This window comes from Sarcophilus harrisii, chromosome 3 (assembly GCF_902635505.1).
Source record: "Sarcophilus harrisii chromosome 3, mSarHar1.11, whole genome shotgun sequence".
Lineage (NCBI taxonomy): Eukaryota > Metazoa > Chordata > Mammalia > Dasyuromorphia > Dasyuridae > Sarcophilus > Sarcophilus harrisii.
In genome coordinates, this window is record NC_045428.1 from 594,682,704 (window position 1) to 594,709,819 (window position 27,116).

A 27,116-nucleotide genomic window follows, 5' to 3' on the forward strand; every position below is an offset into this window, starting at 1 on the left:
AGGGCACGAGCCAGTGCGGGGGGGAGCGTCTGCTGCGGAGCCGGGGCTCCCAGCTCTTCTGCCAGGCCCTGACTGGGTGCCCTGGAGTCAAGCATTTCCTCTCCTCCCAGGGCCCAGCGGGAGCTGATCTGAATTAGTAGGGACCTTATCCCCCAGGATTTTCTGGCACCAGTAAAATCGCAGGCTCGCTCCAAATGTCCTAATTAAAGTGCCCGTTTTGTGTGGCACCTTCAGGACCACAAAGCTCTTTCCACGAGGCACAGCAGTGAAGGGCAGGGGAAGGCCGGAAGCAGGAAGACCCTGGGATTAGGCCATGGCTAAGGGCACAGAGAGGCAGGCCCTAATGCCAAAGGTCTGGTGGAAGGGACTTCATCCATGGTCAGTCCTGGCCCGTGATGGCTGTGGGAGGTCAGGGACACTGAAGATGACCCCGACCGAGGCGACACCTGGGGAGCAGAGCTGTCCTCGTGCAAATGGGAAAGCCAGGCAGGGTGGGCGAGGGAAGACTGCGGTGACTCGGGCAGCAGATGGAAGCAGCCACGTCACCCTTCCCAGCCAGTGCTCCCCAGTCAGCGCTCCCATCAGAAGCCTCGGGAAGGGCCAAAGCTGCCCGGAGGCTGGAGAATAGGCAAAGAAGGGGAGGGTCCCCACTAGTGGGTCGGACGCTTAGAAAATGAGAGATCATCACCCCCCCCCTTCAGCCACTTACCGGGTGAGGCCGGCAAAACGGCTTTGTCCCACGCGGCCTCAGTTTCTGTGTTGTTCGATGGGCAGGTGCCTGCCAGCTCTCAACCCTGCAGTCCAACAGCAACCGAGAGGGAGGGGGGCGGCAGGAGAAAGTGGGAGCTCCGGAGGCAAGGCAGAAGCCGGCACCCTGGGCAGAGGGGCTGTCCGAAGGTCCTCCTCTCTCTGGGACTGCCCCCCCTCTCCTCAAATATCCACTGCTCCTCCCCAAAAGAAAGGCCTCGGCTCCCAGGCCCAGGAGCCTGTCTGGTAGATCCTAAAAAGCAGAGGACCAAGTGGGGATGCCCGCCTTGAGGGAGGGGACAGCGTCCCCTGAATGGGTGAAGGGGCGGGGCCTGTCTATGACACAAGAGGCCCAGCCCCTCCCTGCCCAGGGGAGAGCCAGAGGCCCTGGCCCCTCCTCTCCTCACCCCAGGGGAAAGGACAGAGGCGGCATCACTGGGCACAGCAGAAGGGGCCAAGTGTTCCACACACACACCAGCCAGGCTCCCGCAGGGGATCGGAGATGCCAGGATGAAAGAAAGCATGGAAATCAAGGCGACAAATGGACATGAAGAGCCAGTGAGAGAGCTGTGAGGGGGGGACCCGGGGGTCAGAGGGATGGAAGCTGGGCCGACGAGGTCTCCCGCAACATCAGGGGAGCAGGACCCCGGACCACAGCAGGGACCCGCCCCTGAACAAGGACCTAAGCCGCAGCAGGGACCTGCCTCCGCACAGGACCCTGAATCTCAGCAGGAAACCTCACTGGAGCAGGAACCTGCCACTGAGAATGAACCCGTAGACGAGCAGAGCTCAGCATCTGAGCAGACACCAATAGCACAGGTGGAATCTGCCACTGAGCAGACCCCCACAGCACATCTGGAACCCCATGCTCCTGAGCAGATCCCCATGACCCAGCTGGGATTCCATGCTCCAGAGCAGATCTCCATGATCCAGCTGGGACTCCATGTTCCTGAGCAGATCCTTGTGACCCAGCTGGGACTCCATGCTCCTGAGCAGATCCCTGTAGCACAGCTAGAACCCCATGCTCCTGAGCAAATCCCCACAGCACAGCTGGAACCCCATGCTCCTGAGCAGATCCCTGTAGCACAACCCCATGCTCCTGAGCAGATCCCCACAGGACAGCTGGGACCACACGCTCCTGAGCAGACTCCTGAACAGATCCCTGTAGCAGAGCTGGGACCCCATGCTCCTGAGCAGACCCCTATAGAACAGCTGGGACCCCATGCTCCTGAGCAGACTCCTGAAGAGATCCCTGTAGCACAGCAGGAACCACATGCTCCTGAGGAGACCCCTGCAGCACAACTGGAACCCTCTGCTCCTGAGCAGACCCCTGCAGCACAACTGGAACCCTCTGCTCCTGAGCAGACCCCTGCAGCACAGCTGGAACCCCCTGTTCCTGAGGAGACCCCTGTAGCACAGCTAGAACCCCCTGTTCCTGAGGAGACCCCTGTAGCACAGCTAGAACCCCCTGCTCCTGAAGAGACCCCTGTAACACAGCTAGAACCCCCTGCTCCTGAGCAGACCCCTGTAGCACAGCTGGAACCACACGCTCCTGAGCAGACCCCTGTGACACAGCCGGGCTCACAAGCTCCTGAGCAGCCCCCTTTATCAAAGCTGGGACCATGTGCTTCTGAGCAGCCCCCTTTATCAAAGCTGGGACAACATGCCCCCGAGGAGACTACTCCAGCACTGCCGGGACCACATGTTCCTGAGCAGCCCCCTTTATCAAAGCTGGGACAACGCGCCCCTGAGCAGCCCCCCCTCGCTCCGCTGGGACCTGCCTCGGAACAAAAGCCCACGTTCCAGCCGGGATCTCCCTCCCTGCCAGAATCTGCCTTGGAGAGAGGCACCTGCCTCACGCCACCCCACATTCACACCTTCCAACACAGGTCCATGATGCACCTGGAACTTAAGTGCCTGCAGGACTCGGCCTCCGAGCCGGGATTTCATCAGGGCTCCATCTCTGAGAAAGGACCCACGTCCCAGCTCAGAGCCACGGCTGAAGAAGTAACCATAGCCCAGCCCGAAGCCGCCTTCAAGAGCGAGCCTCCGGCACCGCCGAGACCCGACTTGAAGCCCACCGGGCACCCGGCCCTTAAGCCGAAGCAGGACGCGACCTCGGAGCAAGGGCCTGCGATCCCAGCGCAGGTCTATCCCTTGTGGCAGAGATCCGCCTCCCAGGAGGAAGCCCCGCAGCAGCAGCAGCCCGCCTGGGCCCAGCAAGAAGCCGGCTCGGAGAAGGGCGCCCTGTCCCAGCCCCCCCCGGGGCAGCCCCCGGCAGCAGAGAGGGAAAGCGAAGGCCTGGGGAGCAGGGCCAAGGAGGAGTTCCCTTCGGGCCACCACTATCTCCCCCACAAGGTGATGTCGGCCGCAGAGGGCATCCTGGGCCATGACGGGAAGCTGCACATCCATCAGAGTGTTCACAGGGATGGGGGTGAGTACCGGCCCTGGCTTGGCAGGAATGGGGGAGGGAGAAAGGAGGGCAGCCCCCCAACGTCAGAGGCTCCGCGACTCCGGGCTCCCCCCCGCTTCTGCCTCGCGTTTCACCGGCCGGGCTGGCCCCGACGCTCTCCTCTGAGGGCCTTTCACCCCCAGCTCTGCGTGAGCCTGTGGTCTGTGTGGGAAAGAAAGGCCGCGTCCCCTAATGATGCTTTGGGGACAACTGTTGGGCACTGGATGGGCCTGAAGGACCCAGGCCCATTAGGGGACCCAGGCCTGGGTCCTTCAGATGCAGCCCCTTCCTCGGGGTGAGGACGTGGGGCGGGGCCGCGGTGGGACCGGTCCCGGGCCTAGACTCCCCTGCTGGTATGTGGGCCCAGTGCCCCTGGGGAGCGCCCCCATCGCAGATCCTGGGTCCGGTGCTGGGGGGGCCCAGAATGGAGGGGGGAAATCCCGCTCTCCTGCGGACGGCCCGTAATGCAGCCCAGAGGCAGAGGCGGCTCCTGTGGGCTCAGGGCGAGCCCCCTCTGGCGCATGGAGCCCTCCTAGAATGGGGGTGCTGGGGGGAGGGGAGAATGGGCCCCCAAGCCGCGCCCACACTAAAGGCCGCAACCACTAGGGAACGCCCCCTACGTGCTGAGTGTGGTACTGGGCCCAGTCACCCCAGCCCCGAGTTAGGTTAAGGAGGCCTCGTGCTCGCCTCTCTTTTCCCGCCTTTTCCGGGCCCTTTGGAAAGCGAGATCACGTGCCACCCAGGCGCAGGCGCGATACCCGATCCTCGAAGGCACGAGACAAAAGGCGCGCATGCGCAAGCCACGGGAGGGCCGAAGTGGGTAAGGAGAGAATACCAGCCCCACCTCTGGCTCTCCAGGAAGACGGAGGTTGTCCCGCCCCCGCCCCCGCCCCCCGCCCCGTTCTAGGGAAGCGCGCCTGCGCAGTGCTTCAGCCTCCCTCCGGCTTGAGGAAGGAGCCACTGATAGGAAAGGATGGGGGTGAGGAGGAGAGGAGGGACACCTCGGCCCGAGCCCCGCCCCTGCTCCCGGGTCAGGAGAGGGCGCAGGGGGCGGGAGAAGGGAGGAGGGGGTCGCGCAAGGCCGTCCCCTCGGCTTCCGCCCCCGCGACCCTTTAAAAGCCCTTGTGGGCGGGGCCCCGGCTGCCAGCCTCGGCGCCGATTGGTCGGAGGGGCAAGGGCCGGGCCGTGGCGCGGCGAGGGGATTGGTCCGGCCGCGGGGAACGGCCGAGTTCGATGGAGCCGGCGGGGGGAGACAGGGTCTCCGGGACCAAGGAGGGAGCGGGCAGCCGGAGACGCCGGCGATGGCGGCGGGGCCGGGCCAAAGGTGAGACGGAGCGGCGCTGGCGTGGGTTCGAGTGGGGGAGAGTCGGCCCGTAATGCGGCGCGCCGGCCCGCCGGAGGGTCCTCTGTCACTGGCGGGAAAGAGCGCGCCGTCCGGAGTCGCCGCGCACGCGACCCCTCCCCCCGGCACGTACCATGTGAGAGGGGGGACGTGCCGTGCGGAGTGGGGGGGGGGCGGCGGTGGGATGGGGGGAGGGGCTGAGAAGCGGGAGATGGGACGGACGGAAGGTGCCGCGGAGAGCGGGAGCGTGGAGGGGAGGTCGCCACCGTGTGTCCGGGGGCGTTCCCGGAGCCGGGGCGGGGGGGCGTGGTCCTTGACGTCTGGGGGCTCCGGAAAATGGCCTTGCGCGCCGGCCCCCCGGGGCTGCGGGGAACCTCGGTAAAAACCGAGGCTGCGGTCGGCTCCGGGCCCGTAGGCGCAGATGGGAAGGCCCCGGAGACCACCTAGTCTGGCCCATTGTGCAGAAAGGGAAGCCGAGGAACGGGGAAGTTGTGACTTGCCCAGGATCGTGTAGGGAGCGGGGTTTGCCTCCAAATCCAGGGCCTCCTAATTCTCTTGTTTACCGACCTCTGGGAAATATGTTTTGCGGAGATGTCCCGAGGACGCCCCTGGGGAAGGAGAGCGAACTGACCGGCCACCCCAGGGGGAGCTGCCTCCTCGCTTCCCAGTTGGGGGCGCCCCACACGCACCCGAGGAGGCTTGGGGCGGAGTGACTCATGCATGCGGCAGGAGAAAGGGGGGGGGGCGCCTCCAAGAAACCCAACCTAGGAGGGACCGAGTGATGCAGCCTCCCCCGCCCGGAGAATGTGGCCCGGCCCGCAGAGACTGCTCAGGCCCAACGGCCTTGGGGTCCCGAGAGCTGGGGGGCCCCCCGGGCGCCTCCTCTCCTCATCTCCCTGCGCAAAAGGGGAGCCGTTGTTGGGAAGGGTGGCCTGGAGCAGGTTCTCTAGGGATGGACCCGGGTACCTGAAGGGGGGCGTCGTCCTGGGAACGTGGCTTAGGGCAGCAAGCCCCTGCCCCTTCTGGGGCCCCATCCCCACCCCACCTGCCCACTTTCTGGGGCCCCATTCAGCAGTGGGGGCCCTTAAAGGCGATCCCTTCCAATCCAAAGAGCCCGCCTTGGGGCAACAAGCAGTAGCCTTATTGGGCCACATCCCCGCCCCAGCACGGGGGGTGCCTCAGAAAAGAGCAGATGACTACCCACGGGTGATGCCCCCCCAACCCCCTGGCAGCCTGAGACACAAACCGTGCCCTCCCTGGAACGCTGGGAGATGATACTAAAGAATCTGTTGGAGGCCTTTCCCTGGCTGGGCCCCGCCTTGAGGACCATATCTTAGCTTTCCACACCAATTATTCAGCAAGGGGTGGGTGGGAGTCACCTTCCCTGACAGCGGCCCCTGCACTTTCTCCTGAGCGGCAGCCTGACCTGGGCCCACACACCCTCTCTCCTGAGCCTTGGGATGGTACCTTCTGAGTTCAGACCCAGGGCCCCAGGACCACAGGCCTCTACACACGCGTTCTTGGAGCTCACACAACAGGCACCGCGTCCATATTCTACTGGCCGACTTCTCTGAGAACTCGTGCTTCAGGGCGATACAGAAGCAGGCTCCCACACAGGGATAACTGGCTCTGCGTCTGGCCCCAGCCTCACACAGGCCCCAAGCCAAGCACCATCCGGCTCCCTCCCGCAGCTCACTGGCCCTCCTTCACCTTTCCCTCCCTGTTCTTACCAGGAAATCCTTGTTTTCTGACTTCTTGCACATTTGATCCCCCAGGAGACCTTTTTGGCTGTTGGCCTTCCCCTTAGTCCTCTTAGACTCCTTGCCCCCACCTAACCCTTCTGGGACAGCCTGGATCAGAAGCCTGGCCCAGTCCCGACCCGCCCAGGCTATCCTCAGGACAAAGTCTTAGAAGCTGGGTCAGGCCTCATCCATTTCTTTACGGGGCAAAGGACAAGCTGGACCTTCTGGGATCTTGGCTTATCCCACCTCCCATCTTCGATGCCCACTGGGGGCTCAGCCTTGTCTGGCCCCGATTTTACCCTCAGTCCCCCTCCCTGCCTTCCCTCATAAAGCATCTATTTAGCAATGGAAGGAAAATGAGAGGTCATCCTGTTCAACCCTCTCTTTGGGGGCCTGAAGTTAAGTGACTTGGCCAGGGCCACACAGAAAGAAGGCAGAGCACCCCAGCTCCCTGCTCACACCCCCTGTCCCTGTTCCTTGTCTGTATCTCAGTCTTGGTACCTCTGACCCAGCTTTGCTCCTGCCCATTCCCATCAGCCCCTTGTTCTAGTACTGGGTGCCCTCTGGCCCAGTTGTCTAGTGGGCACATTCCCTGACCCCCGGCAGCCTCTGCTCTTCATTCCCTCTAACCCAGTCTCTGTCCCTGGCAGCCCCCAGCTCCCCAGGAGTCACCAAACAGGTCTGCGCCTGGCCAGCCACCCCATGGGACCTGGGCCCTCGTGCCTTCCTGCCCCCGCCCCCAACTCTGGCTCCGAAGGGCCTGCTGCTAATCAGCTTTTGTTCTTGAAGCCTGGGGCTGAGGAGAGAGAGAGAGAGACACCCCCTGGCCGGGTCACCCAGTGCCAGGCAGTGGGGGGCGGGCCCCAGCTCGGCCTGAATAGCCCTCTGTTAGTCACCCCTTAGACCGTGGTGGCCCCTCTGGAAAGTCGGGGTGATCATCCCAGTCCCTCCAACGTGACTGATCTTCTTGGCTCCTGGTGCTGTCACCAACAAGCATCCACTTCTTAGTGTTCTTGCACTGGTGACTCGTTTTCTGTCAAATGAAGGGGGTTTGGAGGAGATCTGTGAGGTTGTTTCTAGCTGGAAACCCCCGATCCATTATAGCAGGTGGAGGCCCTGGGGCAGGTGGCTGGTTCTTCCTGAAGGGCAGGAGCCAGGGTTCTCGGCGTTCTCAGGGGGGAACTAGACCGTTAACCAGGTAGGGGTGCAGCCTGCAGTGTAACACCTCCCTCTTCCCCCCACCATGAAATCCCAGGCTTATAGGACAGGGAAGGATGCCTGGGTTCTGGGGGCCGGGGCAGGACAGACATGGGGGGCACGGGTCCCTGAGGGGCAGAGCAAGGGCAAGATAGAAAGGGGGGCAACAGATCCCTGCCACGCGCCAGGGTCACAAAAGGCAAAATTCGGTGCCTGCTACCGAGGAGCTCCCTGTCTGATGTGGAAGGCAAGGGCCAAACAAGACCCAGGCTGGCCACTGTCCCCTAGGCTTGGGGAGGACAGGGAGGGGCTTCCTGTAGGAGGTGGCTTTTAACAAGGGAAGGATGAGGAGAGGGACTGCCTAGGAAAAGGCCCGGAGGCTGGAGAAGGGGGGAGGAAGTGAGGGGGCTGGGGGCACCCAGAGGATTTCCCACTGGATCCTGGGAGGGGAGCCTTGGAGATTTGTTGATATCAGGTGCTTAGCCCAAGTCAAAATCTGCTGCTGGAGGAGGGGGCGTGGCCGGGGCGTGGTCTGGTGGTGGGTGGGGAAGGGGACAGGCTGTCCCCTCCCCCTGGCCTTTATAGGTCAGGGAGCTCTGTGGGCAGGCAGTAAGAGACAGCTGCCCTGGAGCCTGGATTTGGCCTGGGAGATGCTGGGGATAATAAGGGAAAGGAAAATGGGTGAGTGGCGGACCGGGAAGGGAGAGGCGGGGGCTTGGCCATGGTTTGGGGGACGCTAGAGGAAAGGACGGGGGCTGGGCCTGAGGCTGAGCCTGGGGGGGCAGCTGGAGTCGGACACTTAGGACCCAGAGGGGAGTAACCAGAAACCAGATGCCGAGGAGGGAGACCTAGAAACTGGATCACCCGAGCCCTGGGAAGGGGGAGGCTGGAGGCACAGGGACAGGCAGCCAGGCCTGGCCCTCGGGGAGAGCTGGGCCCTAGAAGCCTGGGAGGCCAATGCCCCGGGGGCATGGGGAGCCTGTAGACTCTGGGAGAGCTGGATACCAGACACCTGGGAGGCCGATGCCCACGGGCACAGGGAGCACTGTAGGCTGGACACCAGAAGCCTGGGAGGCCAATGCCTGGGGGCACGGGGAGCCTGTAGGCTCTGGGAGAGCTGGATACCAGACACCTGGGAGGCCGATGCCCACGGGCACAGGGAGCACTGTAGGCTGGACACCAGAAGCCTGGGAGGCCAATGCCCGGGGGCACGGGGAGCCTGTAGGCTCTGGGAGAGCTGGATACCAAACACCTGGGAGGCCGATGCCCACGGGCACGGGGAGCACTGTAGGCTGGGCACCAAAAGCCTGGGAAGTCAATGCCCGCAGCATGGGCAGCATTGTAGGCAGGGCACTAGAAGCCTGGGTGGCTAGTGTCCAGGTGCATGGGGGGCATTGAGGAGAGAGGAGCCTTCTGGAGAGCTGCAGGCAGGGCCCCGAGGCATCAAGGGATGGCACTTGGGGTACAGAAGGGAGAAGAGAGGGCTGGTAGGGGGGCTAGAGCCCTGGAGTGGGTCCCTGGTGCTGAGGGAGGGCAGCCTGAGGACTCGGTCCTCCCCCAGCCACCACCCCTGTCTCCCTCTGCAGCCTCCCGCCTGACCCATGGCATGGACCTGAGAGCCATGACACAGTCGCTGGTGGTGCTCGCGGAGGACAACGCCACCTACTTTGCCAGCCAGGGCCCCGGGGAGACGGCTCGCCGCCTTGCGGTTGCCTTCACCGGGATCCGGGAGCAGGCCATGGGGCTGGAGCCGGCGCTGGGCCAGCTGCTGGGCGTAGCCCACCTCTTTGACCTGGACCCCGAGACGCCGGCCAATGGCTACCGCAGCCTGGTGCACACGGCGCGCTGCTGCCTCGCCCACCTGCTCCACAAGGCCCGCTACGTGGCCGGCAGCCGCAAGAGCATCTTCTTCCGTGCCAGCCACAACCTGGCCGAGCTGGAGGCCTACCTGGCGGCCCTGACGCAGCTGCGTGCCCTGGCCTACTACGCCCAGCGCCTGCTGGCCGCCAACCGGCCCGGCGGCCTCTTCTTCGAGGGCGACGGGGGGCTCAGCGCCGACTTCCTCAGAGAGTATGGCACGCTGCACAAGGGCTGCTTCTACGGCCGGTGCTTGGGCTTCCAGGTGAGGGCCCGGGGCCGCGGGGAGGGGCGGGCCCGTCTTTGGGGAAGCTGGGCAGGACACCCCTTGTCTGAAGCCTTCTCCCCGTGGGGCCGATGGGAGACGCTCAGTGCGGGGGACCCCGGGACCCAGACCAGAGAATGGGGGCCTCAGAAGGGGAAGTGCAAGAATCCACATATAGGAGGCAGCGGAGGCTGGGGGAGGGGCCCGGCCTCCCTGTGGGCACACGGCTAGGCAGGGAAAAACCTTGAAGCTGTTTCCCACACTGCCCTGCCCCTTGGGAATCTCTCCGGCGCCCTCGGCCCCTTGGGGCCAGTGCCCATGGCCACGACCTCCGGGGATGTCCCAGGAGGAGCACGCTTACCCGTGGGGCCTTCGGAGGAGGAGGTGCCAGCCCGTTCTGTGGGCTCTGGGGCAGGTCCTTGTCCTCCGTCCTCCCCCCACCGAGAATCATCATAAATCAGCAGATGTTTACCGAGCGCTCTGCACATGCACAGAACGGCCCCTGAGCCCATAAACACCCAGCTCTGACCTTGGGGTCCAGGCCTTCTTCAGAGCGCCAGCCCCCCTCCCCAGGAATCCCCTGGCAGGCCCGCTGACCTTTCTCCCACTGGGCCAGAACCTCTGAGTGGGTGGCTCGTCTGGGCCTGTAGCAGCCCGGGGGGAGGAGGGTCAGCACAAGGAGACAAGCCCCTGGCCCCACCAGCCCCACTGGCCCCTGGGCCTGCAGCCACCGGCTCTGGGTCTCCCCATCTCTCCGCCTCTAAGTCCCTCCTCGCTCTCGCCCTCCCCCCGCCCCGGCTCTCTGGAGAGATGAGAGCCCCACCCACAGCAGCAACTGGCACTGTGCCCGAGGACCCTGGTTAAGGTCCCGCCCTGTCCCACACCAGCCCAGAGGCTCTCCCAGGGAGGTGCCGACCTGCTCTGGGAGAAGGAATTTCCTCCTGCAGGAGTCCTCTGGACCAAGTTCCCCCTCCAGGCCTGAGCCTGTTGTGTGCAGCCCCCTCGTCCATGAGGAAACAGGCCTCTCAGAGGGGGCAGCCCTGAATGCAGGAGGCTCCCTCCCCCCCGTGCTGCGGGTTGTGTGTGCAAACCCCGGTTCCGGGGCCTCAAGGGGCCTGCATCGAGGTGTTATCACGTGCACCCAGTGTTGAAACAGACAATATGTGAAATGAGAAGTTGGAGAAGGGGCCTGGGGGCCCGGGAGGAAGGGGGGATGGAGGGTCCTCAGAGGCCTGGAGGAAGAGCTTTCTGGGGTACGGGGGGCACCTGGCCAGAGAAGCCACTGCCAGACCGGGGGGAAGGGGGGATGGAGGGTCCTCAGAGGCCTGGAGGAAGAGCTTTCTGGGGTACGGGGGGCACCTGGCCAGAGAAGCCACTGCCAGACCGACCCCCCTACAGGACACAGGAGGCCCCTGAGCAACAGCTGCACTCCTCATGGGCCTGCCGGCCTCAGCAGGGAACAAAGCGGCCCCGGCACGAACGCCAGGGAGACCGAGGCATGGCGGGGCACCCGAGAGGCCCCGAAGCAGGACCGGCTCCAGGAGCCCATGGGGCTTCTCCCAGCGACTGAAGCCGGTGCCCGCCTGGGCAACAGCCAGGACGAGGGCCCGGTCCCCGAGGGGGCGGGGGGCACAGTGCAGGGCGTGCCAGGCAGGACGACCCGAGGTCAGAGAGCCTCAGACTGACAGCCGCGGGACCATGGGCAGGACACCTCACCATGCTGGTCTCGGTGTCGTCCTCTGTGGAATGAGCCGGACGCCCCCGGGGGTCCTGGAGAGTGGGGCCTCCCTGACAGGGATCGCAGCTCGCACCCCATCCTGACAGTTTCTCCCAGTCTCAGGAGTGTGGTTCGCCAGCGAGCGTTAGCTTTTCCCAGAAGGATAATTATGGAGAAGCTGGATGCGCACCCCCCCCCCCGGGGTGCCCAAAGCGGCTGCCAAAGCTCGCTGCTCCCCAAAGCTTGCTCCTCCCCAGCGGACAGAGCTGCCCAATGTCTGGGCAGGGGGCGGGCACTCTCCCCTGGAGCCCCAACAGCCAGGAGTGACCTTCAGCCTGGGGGGGGGGGGGGCTTTCTTGGCCATGGGACTTTGTAAAGCACCGAGTGCCAGGCGTGTGCTAGGTACTTTCTACAACTAGGACCGCATTTCATCCTCATAACCCTGGGTGCTGGGCGCTATTATGATCCCCATTTTACAGATGAAGAAACTGAGGCACAGAGGGGTCAGTGATTGGCTCAGCTAGTCAGGGCCCAAGGTGAGACTCGAACCAAAGGTATTCATCAGCAGTGGGCGCTGCCCTCTCCCAAGCACGGGGTCTTCTGGGGCAGTCCCCTGTCCCCCTCACACCAGCTTCGGGTCCCGGGGGCAGCCCCGCCTCAGCCGGCCTCAGAGGACACAAGGCCGGCACGCTCAAAGCTGGGGACTTGGGCCAGCCAGGGTCTGTCAAGGGCAGCATTCAAATTCGGGGATCCCGGCCCTCACCTCCCCACCCCGATCAGGGTCACTTCCCCTGCTGTTGTCAAAGACATCTTCCACACTGTTGTCAGATGTCGGCTCCGACTCTCCATAACTCCATGGCTCCCTATTCCCTCTGGGACCAAACAGGATCGTGGCCGGGGCTCCCATCGCGGGTCCCCGGATCCACGGAGCCACCTTCCCCCCGCCTTCGCTTTCCCTGGGCCGGCACCGGGGATGCGCCTCGGGGGGCAGGACTGGCTCTCAGGGCCTGGAGCCCCCTGGCTCCCTCGGGCCCTCAGTGCCTCCTCGCCCCCCCCCCCCCCATGGTCAGCTGTAACTCCCTTTGTCTATCTCCCCCCAGTTCACTCCGGCCATCCGGCCTTTCCTGCAGACCATCTCCATCGGGCTGGTCTCCTTTGGGGAACACTACAAACGCAACGAGTCAGGGATCGGTGAGTGCCCCCAGAGCTCCCGTGGCCCCCACCCAGGCCCCCTCGTCTCCCTCTGCTCACCGCTCTCTCCCCTCTTGTCCCCTCCCCTCCCCCCAACCTAAGCTGCACTGAGGGAGCCGGGCCCACCCATGGTAAGTGCTGGGCACTAGAGGGCAGGGGCCGGGCCCCTGGGGCCCTCCCTGAGCCCCCCCCCCACCTTTCCCAGGTGTGGCCGCCAGCTCCCTCTTCACCGGGGGCCGCTTTGCCATCGACCCGGAGCTGCGGGGGGCGGAGTTTGAGCGGATCACACAGAATCTGGACGTGCACTTCTGGAAGGCCTTCTGGAACGTGACAGAAATCGAGGTCCTGTCGGTGAGTGCAGCCGGGCTGGGGGGAGGGGGGAGGGGGAAGAGAGGGGGAGGAGGACCACAGTGGGGAGGGGAGGGTGAGGCAGGCCCCAGTGGGGAGGGGGCCCTGGGGCCTTGGGCATTTCTCCCCCATGTGTAATATGGAAACATGAGAGGTGGGAACAAGATAATCTAAGGTCTCTCTTCTAAAGTCCCTTCAGCCCTGACGTCAGGTTCTAAGGCCCCTCCCAGCTGATGTTCTAATATTAACTCCCCTTTGCTCCCCTTATCCTTCAGCCTCTGTCCCTGTCCCCAGAAGCTTTTGTTCAGACCATCGGGCGAGAACTCTCCGGGCCCCCAATGGGGCGGAACCTCGGGCTCTCCCCCAGCAGTCTCCGGCCCCTCCCTCGCCCCAAAGCTTGGGTGACTTTTCACCCCTCCGCCTCAGACCTTCCCTCCCCACCCCCACGTTCAGGGACTTTTCTTCTTTTTTCGTTATGAGGAGGGACTGGGACAGTGACTGGCAGCAGAGTGCGGCCTAGAACCCGGACCTCTGGACGCCATCCCTGTCGTCAAAGTCCAGGAGGTGGGGGGGGGGGGGGGGGGGGGGGCGGCCAGCTCTGCTCCTGACTCATCCCCCCCCCCCCCACCCTCCTCCCTGTCTCCGCAGTCTCTGGCCAACATGGTGTCGGCCACGGTGCGGGTGTGCCGGGCCCTCAGCTTGCCCCCGCACCCCTTCGAGATACCCTTGGCCAGCAACCCCCAGCTCAACGTCACCATCTCACCCCCGGTGGCCCACACGGGCCCGGGTCCGGTGCTGGTGCGGCTCATCTCTTACGATCTCCGCGAGGGCCAGGTGCGGGCACCCCCGGCCCTTGGCCGCCCTCCCACCCCGCCCCCCCCACCTGGCTCCAGGCCCATCCATGTCCTCCTCCAGCCCCCTCGGTCTCTTCTCCCAGGGAGCCCTGGGCTTCTGTGTTCCTTCCCTGCCCGCCCTTGTCCTTCGGCCTCATCCCTCAGCCCCCCTTTCCTGTGTTTCCCCCCAAGGGCCCCTTTCTCTTCCCTCTCTAATGCCCCCCCCAGAGATGGGGGGAGGCTAAGCTGGGGCAGGGGGCGGTGCCTGGGGGACGCAGGGGCAGGGGCAGGCCTGAGGCCAAGATCTCAATGGGGACGGTGGGAGCGAGGGTGAAAGAAAGATCCACCTTCCCTTTGTCCCCCCTCCCCCAAGGACAGCGAGGAACTGAACATCCTGGCTCGGGCCGAGGGCCCCCGGAACCTGGAGCTGCGGCCCCGCACCCACCACGCGCCGCGCTCCAAGTCCCTGGTCATTCACATTCACGGCGGTGGCTTCGTGGCACAGACCTCCAAGTCCCATGAGCCCTACCTCAAGAGCTGGGCCCAGGAGCTGGGGGTCCCCATCCTCTCCATCGACTACTCCCTGGCCCCCGAAGCCCCCTTCCCCCGGGCCCTGGAGGAGTGCTTCTACGCCTACTGCTGGGCTCTCAAAAACTGTCGCCTCCTGGGTGAGCTGCCCCAACCCTGCCCTCCCCGGAGGCTGTCCCGCCCAGCCAGTGTCCCCCAGGACGCCCACCTCCCGACCCCACTACCCTCGTGAAGAAGTGCCACCTCTGACCTCTGAACTTCATCCACCTTCTGCCCTGACTCTGACACCCCCAAAATTCAGCCTCTGGGCACTGGCCACCTCTTTCAGGGTCTCCCCGGTTCAGACTGGCTGCCGCTGGCCCAGGCCTCTCACTGTAGAGTTGAGAGGACAGAAGGGACAGGGTGTGGATCCAGGTTTCCCAAGGGCTCTCGGCTCCCCCCAGAATGCCCCGGCCCCTCCCTCGGCTTCCCGGGCAGGGCGGTGATGGCAGGCTCTTGCCTCTCCCAGGCTCGACAGGGGAGCGGGTGTGCCTGGCTGGGGACAGCGCCGGCGGCAACCTCTGCTTCACTGTATCCCTGCGGGCAGCGGCCTACGGTGTGAGGCTGCCTGACGGCATCATGGCTGCCTACCCAGCCACCATGCTGCAGGCCTCGGCCTCGCCTTCGCGCCTCATGAGTCTCATGGACCCCCTGCTGCCGCTCAGCGTCCTCTCCAAGTGCCTCAGTGCTTACGCCGGTGAGGCTGGGGCCCGGGGGGCCAGAAGGGTGGGGGCTGGTGGACAGGACCCCCGAGGAGAGCATAGCTGTGGGCGGATGGAGGGCACGACCTCCGCAGGATGAGTACGGGACCACCCAGAGGGGAAGGAGGAGGACCGAAGGAACCCTTCTTCCTCCCCACTAACCACAGGCGTAGAGCCCGAGGCCCAGGAAGACCAAGAGCAGCAGGCCCTGGGCGTGATGGGGCTGGTGAAGAGGGACACGGCCTTGCTGCTCCGCGACCTGCGCCTGGGGGCCTCTTCCTGGCTCAACACCTTCCTGGAGCTCGGGGGCCGGCGGGGCATCGACGGCCCCCCGTCAGTGACAGGTGAGGCCGGGGCTCGGCGGGCCGGGGTCCCCGGGAGCCTGGGGCAGGACTCTGGGATCCGCTCCGTATTTGCGAGGCCACAGTGGGCGCCCTGTCTAGTCCTCCCGAGAGAACGTGGGCGTCCCCTGCTGGGACACTGGGCACTAGGAGTTCTGATCTTCATGTTTCTTAGGCCTGGATGGGGAGGGGTCCCTGATGAAGGGAGAGGTTAAAAGCTCCCCCGGGAGCTGGAGTCCTTGAGTGTTGGGCCAAGTAAGCCTGGGTTCTGGTCACCCAGGTGACTCCTTTCCCACACATACACATCAGGCTCAGTTTCCTCACCTGGAAAATGGGGCAGCGCATAAACTTCCCAGGGTGCTTGGGGAGTGCTCTGGCAGAATCCCCGTATTTGCAGGACCACCCGCCCAGTGGAAGTAGGATGAGAACTGTTCATGGCTGGGCAGTGGGGGTAGAACTAGTCACGTGTGATGTGGTGTGAGGAGAAAGCTGTCCCAAAGTGAAATGGGGGAGGGGGGACAGCAGGAGTGAGCCTCCCGCGCACTGGCTGGATGACATGTGGGGAACCCCAGAGGATTCTGGGCTCGATGGCCAAGAGAAACTTTCCACTGCTTCAATCCTGGGATTCCCTGTGGCCCAGGAGGGGGAGGAAGGTCTCAAACCTATCCTTCCTCCAAGATGGCAGGGGGAGCCCTGGAGGTGGGGGAAGGGGGGATCCAAAGTTCTAGTTTCTAGTATTTCAAGGTTTGTGGCTAAATGACATGCACAGAAAACTAGAAAGTCGTCAGAGCCTGAATTTGAATTCAGGTCTTCCGAGACAGCTGTGAGGAGTTGGGGATCTGGCAGCCCAAGAAGGTGGTGGAGATGATGAGCAAGAAGTCAGAGAGGGGAGGGAAGGGACTGGGACTGGTGGTGCAGAGAGAAGGGGTGGGTTGGATGGGGAAGGAGAGGTCCCGGGTCCGAGCCTGGGGGTCTGATGGAGAGGACAGTGGGACCAGGGGCCACTGGGGCTGGAAAGAGGAGGACAGCACCCAGCAAGGCAAGAGGAGGGGCTGGCCGAAGCCGGTGGCTGCACCCCAGCACTCAGAGGACCCAGATGGCCTAGAGGCCAGCCCCTCGGTTGGAGATGAGAGAACAGAGAGAAACGGCCGGCCTGAAGTCACTGGGTGGGCCAGAGTTCCACGGCCCCTGAGCCGGGAGTCCTGTGCAGTGGCAGGTGGCTGTGCCCTGGCCTGAGCTGCAGCTTTGAGCGGCACCATCAGGTCCGCCAATGAGTGGGGGTCCGCGGGCCGTGGAGGAGGAGGATCAGAGCAGGAGCTCACTCCCTCCCTCCTTCCTTCCAGAGACCATGCGCCGGGCGGCCCGCCCTGGGGACCCACTCTCCAAGGAATCCCAAAAAACGCCCTCCGGGACCCTAGGGGGGGTTCCCACCCCCTTTCCTCCTAGGCACACCCCTAACTCCCCCCGGGATGGTTTTTCCCCCTCCCCCCGGACAAGAAACCGGAAGGAACTAGAAGGCCGGGGAAAGCGGGACCCGCCTGGCCTCCCCCTTCCCGGCCTTCCCCCCTCAGCCGGGCCAACCTTCCCCCTCAACCTCCCCTATCAAAACCCCTTCCCCTCCCACCCACACCCATTTCCAACCCTCCCCGTCAAATCTGGCCCGGGGCCCCAGGGGGGACATCCATTAGGGCGGGGCTTAAAAAAAAAATCCCCCTTTATAAAGATTAACTGGGGAAATAAAACAACTCCCCCTCTCTTCCCCTCCCTTGGTTTTCCCTTCCCTTCTCCTCCTTTTTCCACCATTCTGCTCCCCACCCCCCCCCCCCTCCCCCCCCCCCTCCCTTTTCCCCCATTCCCCTTCCCCTCTTCACTTCCCCCTCCCCCCCCCCGCCCCTCTCCCCCTCTTCCCACCCCTGTCTCCCGCCCCTCCCCACCCCAAACCCTTCCCAAGGGCCCCCCCCGGGCCGGGGGCCCCCCCCTTAACCTCCCCACCTTCCAGCCTCGGCCGGCCCGGGCCCACCCCACCCCCAAAAACCCCCCCCCCTCCCCCCCTCCCCCCGCCCCAAACCCTCCCCCCCCCACCTCCCCCCCCCCCTCCCCCCTTTTTTCCCCCCCCTACCCCACCCCCCCACTCCCTGGCCCCCCCCCTAAAAAGGGCCCCCCCCCCCCCCCTTTGTTTTCCTTAGCCCCCCCCTCCCGCCCCCCATTTGCCCCCCCCCCAAAACCAAATTTCCCCCCCCCCCCACCTTTGGCGGAAACCCGAAAAAACCCAAATAAAAGGGTTCCCCCCCCCGGGAACCTTTCCCGCCCCAATTCCCCAAAAAAAGGGGGGGGGGCGGGCACCCCCTAAAAAGGGGGGGCCAAACTCCAAAAACCCCACCTTCTTAAACCCCTTTCCCCCACCTTTCCAAAGGGGTTCCCCAACCCAAAATTTGGGAAATCATTTAAATAAAGGGGAGAAAAACACCGAAACCCCAAAACCCCTTCCTTTCCACGGGAAAAAATTCCCAAAATTCCACCCGGGGGGAAAAAAAGGGGCCATTTGGGTCCGGCCCCCACCCCCTTCACACCCCGAAGGGAAAACCCCAAACCCTCCCTTTCCCTGGCCCCCGTTTTTTAAAAAACGGGAAACACCCAGCCCCCCTGAAACCGCCGGGCCCGGCCCACACTTTTAAGGCCCGGGGGGCCCCAGGTCAAAAATCCCCGCATTAAACCCGGGGTTACCCCCTTCTTTGGGGCTGCCTTTGGGGGGCTGGGGGGGAGGGAATGGGGGGGGGGTGGGGGTTGGTGGAGGGAGGAAGGGAGGAGGGGCCCCCCGGGGAAGGTGGGGAATTTGGGGAAGGAGGAAAAAGTGGGGGGGGAAAAAAGGGGGAAAAAGGGGAAAAAGGGGAATAAGGTGGGGGTTTAAAAGGGTTTTGGGGAAAAAAAGGGAAGGGTTGGGTTCCCAAAATTAGGGCCAAAGGGGGATTTAAGGGGCAATTTGGGGAAGGGGAAACTCCCATTTTGGGATGGTTTTTGGGCCCGGGCCGTCACCAAACGAGGGCTTTTTGGGGCCGGGATTTAATTTTTGGTTTTTTGAGGGGACCGGGGTTTGAGCCCACCCCAGGGGAAGGGGGGGGCCCTTGGGCGCCCCTTGGGTTTTTCGCCCCTTCCCAATGGGGGGGGGGGTGTGGGTTTGGGTTGATTTTAGGGGGTGGGGGTGTAAAGGGGGGTGGTTTTTGGTGTGGGTGGTAAGGGGTGTGGGGGAAAATTTTTGGGGTTTTAATTTTTCCACCTCCCCTTCCCCTTTAAGTTTTGGGGGAAAGGGGGGGGGGGGTGATTGGGGGGGGAAAAAAAGGGATAGAGTTAGGGGGGGAGATAAAAAGGGATAGTTAGGGGTGGGGACATAAATAAAAGTGGGAGATAGAGTTAGGGGTGAGGGAGATAAATAAAAGTGGGGAATAGGGGTGGGGGAGATAAATAAAATTGGGAAATAGTTAGGGGTGGGGCATAAGTAAAAGTGGGGGATAGAGTTAGGGGTGGGGGAGATAAATAAAAGTGGGGGGATAGAGTTAGGAGTGGGGGACAAATAAAGGTGGGGGATAGAGGGGCATAAATAAAAGTGGGGAGTAGTGTTAGGGAGTGGGGGCATAAACAAAAGTGGGGGATAGACTTGGGGGCTTTCCTATCCCTTCCTGTATCTGCCCTGTGTCTGCCTGTTTTGATCCCTCCATTTCTGTCTCAGCCTCCTCCTCTTTCTGTATGGTCAGGGACAATTCAGGGTCTAAGTTCAGCTCCTATTTTAGAGGTGGGAAACCGAGGATCCAGAAGCGCACCCCAGCGGGCCAGGGGCAGATGCATTGGGCCGAATGCCAACCCCGGGCTCTTTTGCACTGCATGGGGGTCTCCCTTTCTGAGCCTGAGACAGATTGTGTGTGTGTGTGTGTGTGTGTGTGTGTGTGTGTGTGTGTGTGATTGTGTATGATGCTGTGTGTGTGTGGTTGTGTATGATGGGGTGTGTGTGTGTGTGTGTGTGTGTGTGTGTGTGTGTGATGGGCGTGTTCTGCTCTACAATTCCCTCATCTGGCCTCCCTTTCACCCCCATCGTGGTTTCTCTGGGTGCCTCCCTCCTTCCCAACTCCACCCATCCAGTCATCCTCATTAGGGAGAAACTGAGGCTAAGAAAGAGTGACTCCCAGGGGCCATCTCCAGGACAAGGGAGGAGGAGTCCTTCACACTCACAGAGACAGAATGAAGGGGAGGGAGGGAGAAAAGAGAGAGACAGAAACAGAGGGAGGGAGAAAGACAACGACTCGGTACCCGACGCCTTCCCTCCTCGCTTCTGTCTCTACTAACCCTTCCTTTCCTTCAAGGCTCAGCCCAGGCCCCCTTCTCCAGGAGCTGTGCCCTCCCCACATGTCATTATGCTGTGGACCTTCTCCCCCGCCCCCCAGGAGAAGATTAGCTTCCTGAGAGGAGGGAAATCTGGGTTTTACAGCCCCCTATCCTAGCACAGCACACAGAGTCAGGGAGAGGAGTTCAAATCCAACCTCTGAATTTACTAGCATGTGACCCTGCACAAGTCACCGACACCCCGCTGGGAAAATGAGCTGGAGAAGGAAATGACAAATCCCTCCCCCCAGTATCTTTGCCAAGAAAACCCAAATGGGTTTGCAAATTGGATGTTCCCAAAAGACTGACGACAGCCCAGAACCGAATCTGTCACCTAGTGGGAGCTTAATAAATGCTTATTCTATTGGATGAGAAGGGGTTTTAGTAGAATTAGAAGGGGCCTCCAACGCCACTCCCAGTTGCAGCACACTGCCCTTGTTACCGCAGAATATAGAGGTCACTAACCCCCCACCCAGAGACACACAAGAGTCACCATGGGAAATCCGTGCACTGAGAGGGGCCCCCTGCCACTCCGCAACTGCCCCTCCCCCCCTCCCCAAGCCAATATCAGAGCTAGAAAGGATCTGGTGAAAGGCCCGAGGCGATCTCTTCATTTGCACCAATGGGAAACTGAGGCCCATCGGGAAGTGACCTGTTCAAGAGCACTCAGTGATAACTTGCAGAGCAAGGATCTGAGACCCGGGATCCCGGAGGCAAAAATCCACTCGCGGCGACCCGTGGATGCAGCAGATCTTCACAGTGAGACACTCACGCACAGGTTGCAGAAACCCGAGACATCCCATCTATAACCATCGATTAACGGATGAGCACTCATGGGCCACCTGCTGGGTGCCTGTGTGAGCCACAGGAGGTGGAGACGGGGCAGAAATAGTCCCAGCTCCGGGAGGCGCAGCCCCACTGTGCGCCTCCCCACCGTGTGCCGCCCCACTGTGCACTGTGCACCCACCCTGCCGCAGAGGCTCACGATGACACACACAGACCCCACACCCAAGGCCCAGCACGGCCTTGGGGCACACCCGGATGTCTCCCATTCCCTGTCCTGGGTGGAGCCAGGAAGCGGCAGCCGGTTTGGGAAGGGGCTACTGAGCCACCCTGCCTGTCCCCAGCCTGTCTGCTTGGCTCGACCGGTTTTCCGGGGAGAGCCATCCTGAAGTAACCTGCATTGGGCAACCCAGGCAGCCAGCCTCCCGTCCCCGGCAAACAGGGACCAGGGCTCCGGGCCTGGCCTCCCGTCCCATTGGAGCCCTTTGGGTCTTTGGATGAGTGTGGGAGGGGGTGACTGGGGAGCCCCCCCCAGCCTGGGACCCCAGCCCCGGACCCCTTCCGGCCCGAGTTTTCGCCTTCCCCCGGCCACCTCAACGCTGGGGCAGTCTCAGTTTCCTCACCAGCCTGAGCCAGCTAATTGGTGCCCCGGGGGTACGTGGGGTGGGGGGACCAAGCAGGGGCCAGGCTCCGGTTGCCTCACTCCCGGCTCTTTCCCCATCCCGGCTGCCCAGAAGACGTGATCCCAAAGGCAGGCCTAGAGGGGGATGGGTGGGAGAGCAAAAGTCCAGAGGCTGGGAGGCTCGTACCTCAGTTTCCCTTTCTATACGAGGGTGTTAAACTAAGTCTTTTGATCTCCAAGAGACAGAGAAACTCATAGATTCACATCTCGGATTAACACTTAAGGGACACATACAGGGAGGAAGGTGCATTTATTAAGCACCTACTGTGTGCCAAGCACCGGGCTAAGCCATTTATAATTATCTCACCTGATGCTCACAACTCTGGGAAGCGATGGGCGGCTCAAAGTTACCCAGAGATGTGGAGATCAGGATGCTGGGCCGAAGGGGTGGGGCCGGAGGTTCTGGATGCCTGGGTTCCTGAGAAGAGCCTGCCCCACCTAAGCCCGGGACATCACCCCATCCCTGCCCGAGCCCGCCTGCCGGGTGACAGCACCTTCTCCCCAACGGGCGACTCCCCACTTTCCGGTGGTCCAGCCAAGGGGTGGCCCCCAGGGCCTCCCCAGCCCTGCCTGCTTCCCCACTGAGTCACCCCCCGTCCCTCCCGGCGGAGGTGGGGGTGGCCCTCGGGCCTGCTGCCGCTCTCCGGCTCCGCCTTGGGTTTGCCCTGGGGGGCCAGTGCGTCTTTGGGGTCGTCCCCTCAGCCCGCCCGGGGGTGACCCCCGGCCACCGCCACTGTCCCCCAGCCGTGGGTGGGAGGGGCCAGGGGGGCAAAAACCCAGCCCCCACCCCTGGCCCCGGCCCCCCTCCTCCCTCTTACTGTCCCTGCTTCTCCTCTTCTCGGTCAGAAACTCGAAAAGTCTGGCCCCGGCAGCCACAGAGCTCTGGGCATGGAATCCAGGAGGCCTGAGGCCAGAGTCAACCTCAGGCACTTAGGAGTCGTGTGACCCTAAGCCAAGCACTCACCTTCTCTCTGCCTCAGTTTCCTTAACTGTAAAATGGGGATAATAATAACATTCACTTCCTAGAAGTGTTGCAGGTCAAATGAAATAATACTTGTCAAATAGCTTAGCACAGCGCCCAGCACATATAAATGTTTATTCCATCCCTCCCCTTCTTGTTTCTGTTTCTCCTTGCCCGTCCCACACTTTTCTTTTCTTTCTTTCTTTTCTTTTTCTTCTTTCTTTTCTTCCTTTCTTTCTCTTCCTTCTTTTCTTTTTCCTTTCTTTTCTTCTTCCTTCTTTTCTTTTTCTTCTTTCTTTTCTTCTTCCTTCTTTTCTTTTCTTTTTCTTCTTTCTTTTCTTCTTCCTTCTTTTCTTTTCTTCTTTTCTTTTTCTTCTTTCTTTTTTCTTCCTTCTTTTCTCTTCTTCCTTTTCTTTTTATTCTTTCTTCTCTTTTTGTTCTTTCTTTTCTTCTTTTCTTTTTCTTCTTTCTTCTTTTCTCTCCTCCTCCTCCTCCTCCTTCTTCTTCTCCTTCCTTTTCTTCTTCTTCTCTTCATCCTCCTCCTCTCTCTTTTTGCTCTTTCTCTTTTTCTTTCTGACATCTCTCTGTGTGTCTGTTTTTCTCTCTTCTGTATCTTCCTCCATCTCAGTCTCTGTACATTTCATTGCCTCTTAGAACCATAAGATTTCAGTCGAGGGGACCTGGGAAATCATTGTGTTCAAGTCCCTCATTTTCATATGGGGAAACTGAGGCCCGAGGAGAAAAAAGGACATGCTCTCTCTCTCTGTCACACAGCAAATTTCAGGTTCAGTTTCAAGCTGTGTCCTCTCCTCCCTTGTATCTGTCCTTGCATCTCTTTGGAGAATCAGTGGGGACAGAACTGAGCCTCAGAAGAACAGGATTCACGACCCTGGTCAGCTACCTATGAGTTCTAAAAACCTCCATCTGCCTCATCTGTAAAATGGAGCTAATATGATGTCCACCACAGACTTGACTGTGGAAAGGAAAACCCTTTTGCATCTAAGGGTTCCTCTGTCAGGTTCTGTCCTCCCTCCTCTCCTCCCCCATCTCCTGTCCTTGTGTGCCTCAGTCTCCCCATCTCTGCACGGATCCTGGCTTGCTTCCAAAGCCAGTCTCTGTCCCTCAGCCCAGGGATCCCCATCCCTGCGCTGGGGCTCCCCCCATGAGCTGGCTTGGGGGCCCGGAGGGGGGGGAAGGGACTCCCCTCTGGCCCTTTGCCCAGCCCGCCCCCCCTGTGGCCTCCCATTAAAGACGCTCGGGAGGCTCGCCCAGCCAGACCAGGTACCAGTGAGGAGATCAGAAGAAAGCCGAGAGCCCCGCCGCCCACTGCTGCCCAGGTAGGAAGGAAGCCCCCCAGGCCGGGCAGCCCCGGCTCCTCTGCTCTCTCCCCCACTTTCTGTCGGCTCCCTCCCTCAGTGAGCCCCGGCTGTCCGGGCCATCCGGGCTTTCCAGGGGCAGCTTTGCGCCCCCCTTGGCTCTGAAGGCTCCCATCTCTCGGCTGCCCGGCTCGTGGGCTTTCTGGCTCGCTCTCTCTCTGTCTTGGTGTCTCTGTCTCTCCCTGTCTCGGTGTCTCTGTCTCTCCCTGTCTCGGTGTCTCTGTCTCTCCCTGTCTCGGTGTCTCTGTCTCTCCCTCATCTCCAGGTACCTTCTTTCCTTTTGCTCTCCGGGGTCTTTCTGCTACTCTGCCTCGATGTACCGGTGGAGGCCCCGAGGCCACGTGGGTGTGGCAAAGGGCTCAGTCTCCGGCTAGTCCAAGGAGGCCTCCTGGGGAGGCTGGCCTCCACCTCGGGCCACCTGCAGCCTCCCGACCTGGAGCTCCGAAGGCTGCGAAATCGCAGCTCTCCGGGTCTCGGGCCGAACCGGGCTTGTCTCGGGCTTTTTCTTGCCGAGCGCCCGCGCTTCTCCCCGGCGCCGGCCATTCGGATGGCTCTGCCCTCTGCGCTTCCTCCGCCTCCGAATCTGTCCTCTCGATCTGGAGGCGCGGGGACGGGGATGGAGATTCTCGGCCCCGAGGGATGAATCTCGCTACCGAGAGCTTCCCGGAGGAAGCGGGCGAGGGCGGCGGGGGCGCTGAGCCGGGATCTCTCTCCCTCCCCAGCGTCCCCCTCGCTCGCCACACTCCGCCGCCCCTCACTCCAGAGCCCCCCGCCCCTCCCCACCCCCACTCCTCCTAGGCTCCAGGCGCCTCCGGAACCGGCCTCTTCTCCGCCTTGACCCGCGCCCAGTCCGCGAGGATGCAGTTCGAGATGCACGACAACGTGAAGGGCAAAGGTGCGCTCCGCTGAGAGAGCCCCGGCCGCTCGGCTTCCCCTCCCCTCCCCCTCCCCGGGGTCGCGCGGACACAGCCGAGAAGCCGGCCCGGGCCCCCCAGACGTGCAGCCCGCCCCCAGATGTGGAGGAGGAACGCCCGCTCCCTCCCTGTCCCAGATGTGGCCCTCGGCCCCGATGCGCAAGACGCCCCCTGACCCCAGATGTGCAAGAGGAAGCCCCCACTCCCCCCACTCCCGTCCTGCCTACTGGGAGGGAGAGGTCCCCCGGAGCCCGCCCGCGGGGAAGGCCGGCAGATGGGATGCGGCTGTGAAAGAGGCGCCGGCTGTCCAGATGTGCACCCGCGCTCCCCAGCTGCAGAAAGCCGGAGCCTGGGAGGGGGAGGGAGACCCCCGTGCGTCCCAGACACCCCAGCCCCGCCGGGTGGCCCAAATCGGAGGGCCCCGGCTCCCGAGGAGGCGCGGCTCCTGCGACTCCTCCGGCCCTTCCTTCTTTCCCTTCCAGAGGGGGGAAAAGGGGGGGGAGGGAGGAAGCCAGCCCCAAAGCCAACACCCCCAGCTGGTCTCCCCTTGCTCTCAGCAGCCCCCTGGTGAGGCGCCCCAGCCGCCCCGCAAGCCCCAGCAGCCCTGGCCCTGCCCCTGAAGCCCTGGGGACCCCCAGCGCCCGCAGCCCCACCTGCAGCCCTCCCCTAAGCCCAAGTCAACCAAATTTTCCCTTTCCCGGGAAGGATCTCAAAATTCAGGGTTTTCCGGTCAGGGGCTTTTTTTCCGGGCTTTCGCCAAAAACGGGGGGGAAAAGGAAGGAAAGGAGGGAGGGGGGGAGAGGGTGGGGGGAGGGGGAGAGGGGGGGACCCGGGGGGCCTCCGACCCAACCCGGGGGGGGGCCCCCACCCCTTGCACCGGCATGGGGGCGCTCCAAAGGGGGTGGGGGACCTGGAGGGGGGGGAGGGGGGGCCCCAGGGAGGGGGGCCCGGACCCCAAAGGAAGGGGGCCGTTACCGCCCTCCATCCCCCCTAACCCCTCTCCCTTCCGTCCGCAGGGCTCCGTTGGAAACGACTGGGCTTCGCTCACTTTCTGCCTGCCCTGCGCGCTCTGCCAGATGGCCCGGGAGCTGAAGATCAGACAGTGAGCGCCCGCCCCAGCTCGCCCACTCGGGCCTTCCGACCCCCGCTCCCCCCCCCCCCGCCCCTCCCCCAATAAAATCGGAAAACCAAAGCGAGTCCGAGTGGTCTGGGAAATGGGAGGGGCCGCACGTGGCAGGCGGGGCGGGGCCGGGCTAAGCCTGGAAGCGAGGCCGGGGGCCGAGGCTGGGGGGGGGGGGGGAGGGAGAGCAGGTTTCTGCCCCCCTCCGAGAGGACGCCGGGCTCCGAGGGCAGGGCTCGGACCCCGCGGGCCGGGCCGGCCTCGGCGTCCGCAAGAACTCCCTCCGGCCCCTGCGCGCTGGGTGACGCGGGCTTTGGCTCGAGGACCCTCAAGAGCGGCCGGCGCCCCAGCTGCGGACGCCCGTTCTACTATTTGGAACAGCTCTCTCCTGCTCTCAGTGACCGGAGAACAAGCTTGCGCCCCCCCCCCAACCCCCTCCCCCTTACCCCCGCAAAGCACAGCCTTGCAATACTTGAATACGCTGTCTCCCTGAGCCTTCTCTTCTCCAGGCTAAATCATCTCCGGTACCTTCCCCTGTCCTTGTACTACTGGGGCTCGGACCCTCCCCAGCCAATTAAAGTCTGGGAGATCTGGGTTCGAGTTCTAACTCACTCATACTCACACTTAAGGGTTGCCACAACCTCTGTTCGCTGCCATTTTCTCAGGTGTAGCCTGAGGGTTGCTGGGATGTTAAATGAGACCCATAGGGAATGGTTAAATGATTTTTTTTTCCCTAAGCACTTGGGGTTAAGTGACTTGCCCAGGGCCACGCAGCCAGGAAGTGTTAAGTGTCTGAGGCCAGATTTGAACTCCTGACTCAGGGACTGGGCTCTAGCCACTTCCCCACCTAGCTGCCCCATGGAATGAGTTTTTAAAGCATGGAAGGCTCCCCATGTACCCAGATAGTTCGTGTAGGAGGATGTCAGGGGAGCCCTTGCTGTGATGCTCTAACGGGGCTTGAGTCAAGCGGGACACCCACTCTCAGTGGGGACCCTCTGAGCCACGGGTGACACCTGGTGCAGTTGTGGTTCCAGGATCTAGACCCTCAGCCCAAGGGGGCACCTTGTATTTGGCCCCTCACGTGTTCTTGTGGCCCGGTCCACTCCCAAGTGCTTTCTGAGGGAGGGATGGCGGAGAGGACTGAGCCATCCCACCCAGGCAGGATTGTGCGTGAGCGTGAGGGCAGGGGCGTCACAAGGGATGCCTCCCAGGTCCCTGCTGGAACACTACTGGACATTCAGCCCTGCCCCCCCCCCCAATCTGAGCGTAAGAAAGCCCCTCTGAGCAGAAAGGAGCCACTGGCAGAGGGTGCCGGAGCTCCAGAGGGGAGTTGGGAAAGCCGGTCCGGCTCCCAGCAGCAACAGGCGGACACCCACCCCTCTGAGTCTCAACCTCCTGCGCTGTAAAGTAGGGCCGCCATACCTGCACTCCACGAGGATGCTGGGAAATCAGACACCAGTGGAGCTTCCACCACAAAACCGCTCTCACTGTATGGATCAGATAACCAGTGGGGACTTTTTTTGGGGGGTTGGAGTCTCTTCCTTAATGGGCTGTTTCCTCATTGCTAAAAGGAGGGAGTTGGACTAGACTAGTCCCTCAGCACCTTCCA

General features: G+C 62.7%; 1 protein-coding gene across 1 annotated transcript; it reads left to right on the forward strand.

Annotated features, from left to right (window-relative positions):
* Positions 1–1,133: 1,133 nt before the first annotated feature.
* LIPE (lipase E, hormone sensitive type) lies at positions 1,134–20,843 on the forward strand. Its single transcript, XM_031961671.1, has 10 exons — positions 1,134–3,181; positions 9,067–9,602; positions 12,420–12,510; positions 12,716–12,861; positions 13,507–13,692; positions 14,065–14,359; positions 14,728–14,955; positions 15,127–15,303; positions 16,644–16,836; positions 20,540–20,843. Exons 1-10 carry the CDS (start codon positions 1,345–1,347, stop codon positions 20,841–20,843), a joined length of 3,993 nt encoding a protein of 1,330 aa, XP_031817531.1. The 5' UTR covers positions 1,134–1,344.
* The last annotated feature ends 6,273 nt before the right edge of the window (positions 20,844–27,116 follow it).

Coding starts and splice junctions, on each gene's coding strand:
- LIPE (XM_031961671.1), top strand. CDS start 1,345: ATGGAAGCTGGGCCGACGAGGTCTCCCGCAACATCAGGGGAGCAGGAC. Junction 12,511..12,715: donor ACGCAACGAGTCAGGGATCG/GTGAGTGCCCCC, acceptor CACCTTTCCCAG/GTGTGGCCGCCAGCTCCCTC. Junction 15,304..16,643: donor CGGCCCCCCGTCAGTGACAG/GTGAGGCCGGGG, acceptor CCTTCCTTCCAG/AGACCATGCGCCGGGCGGCC.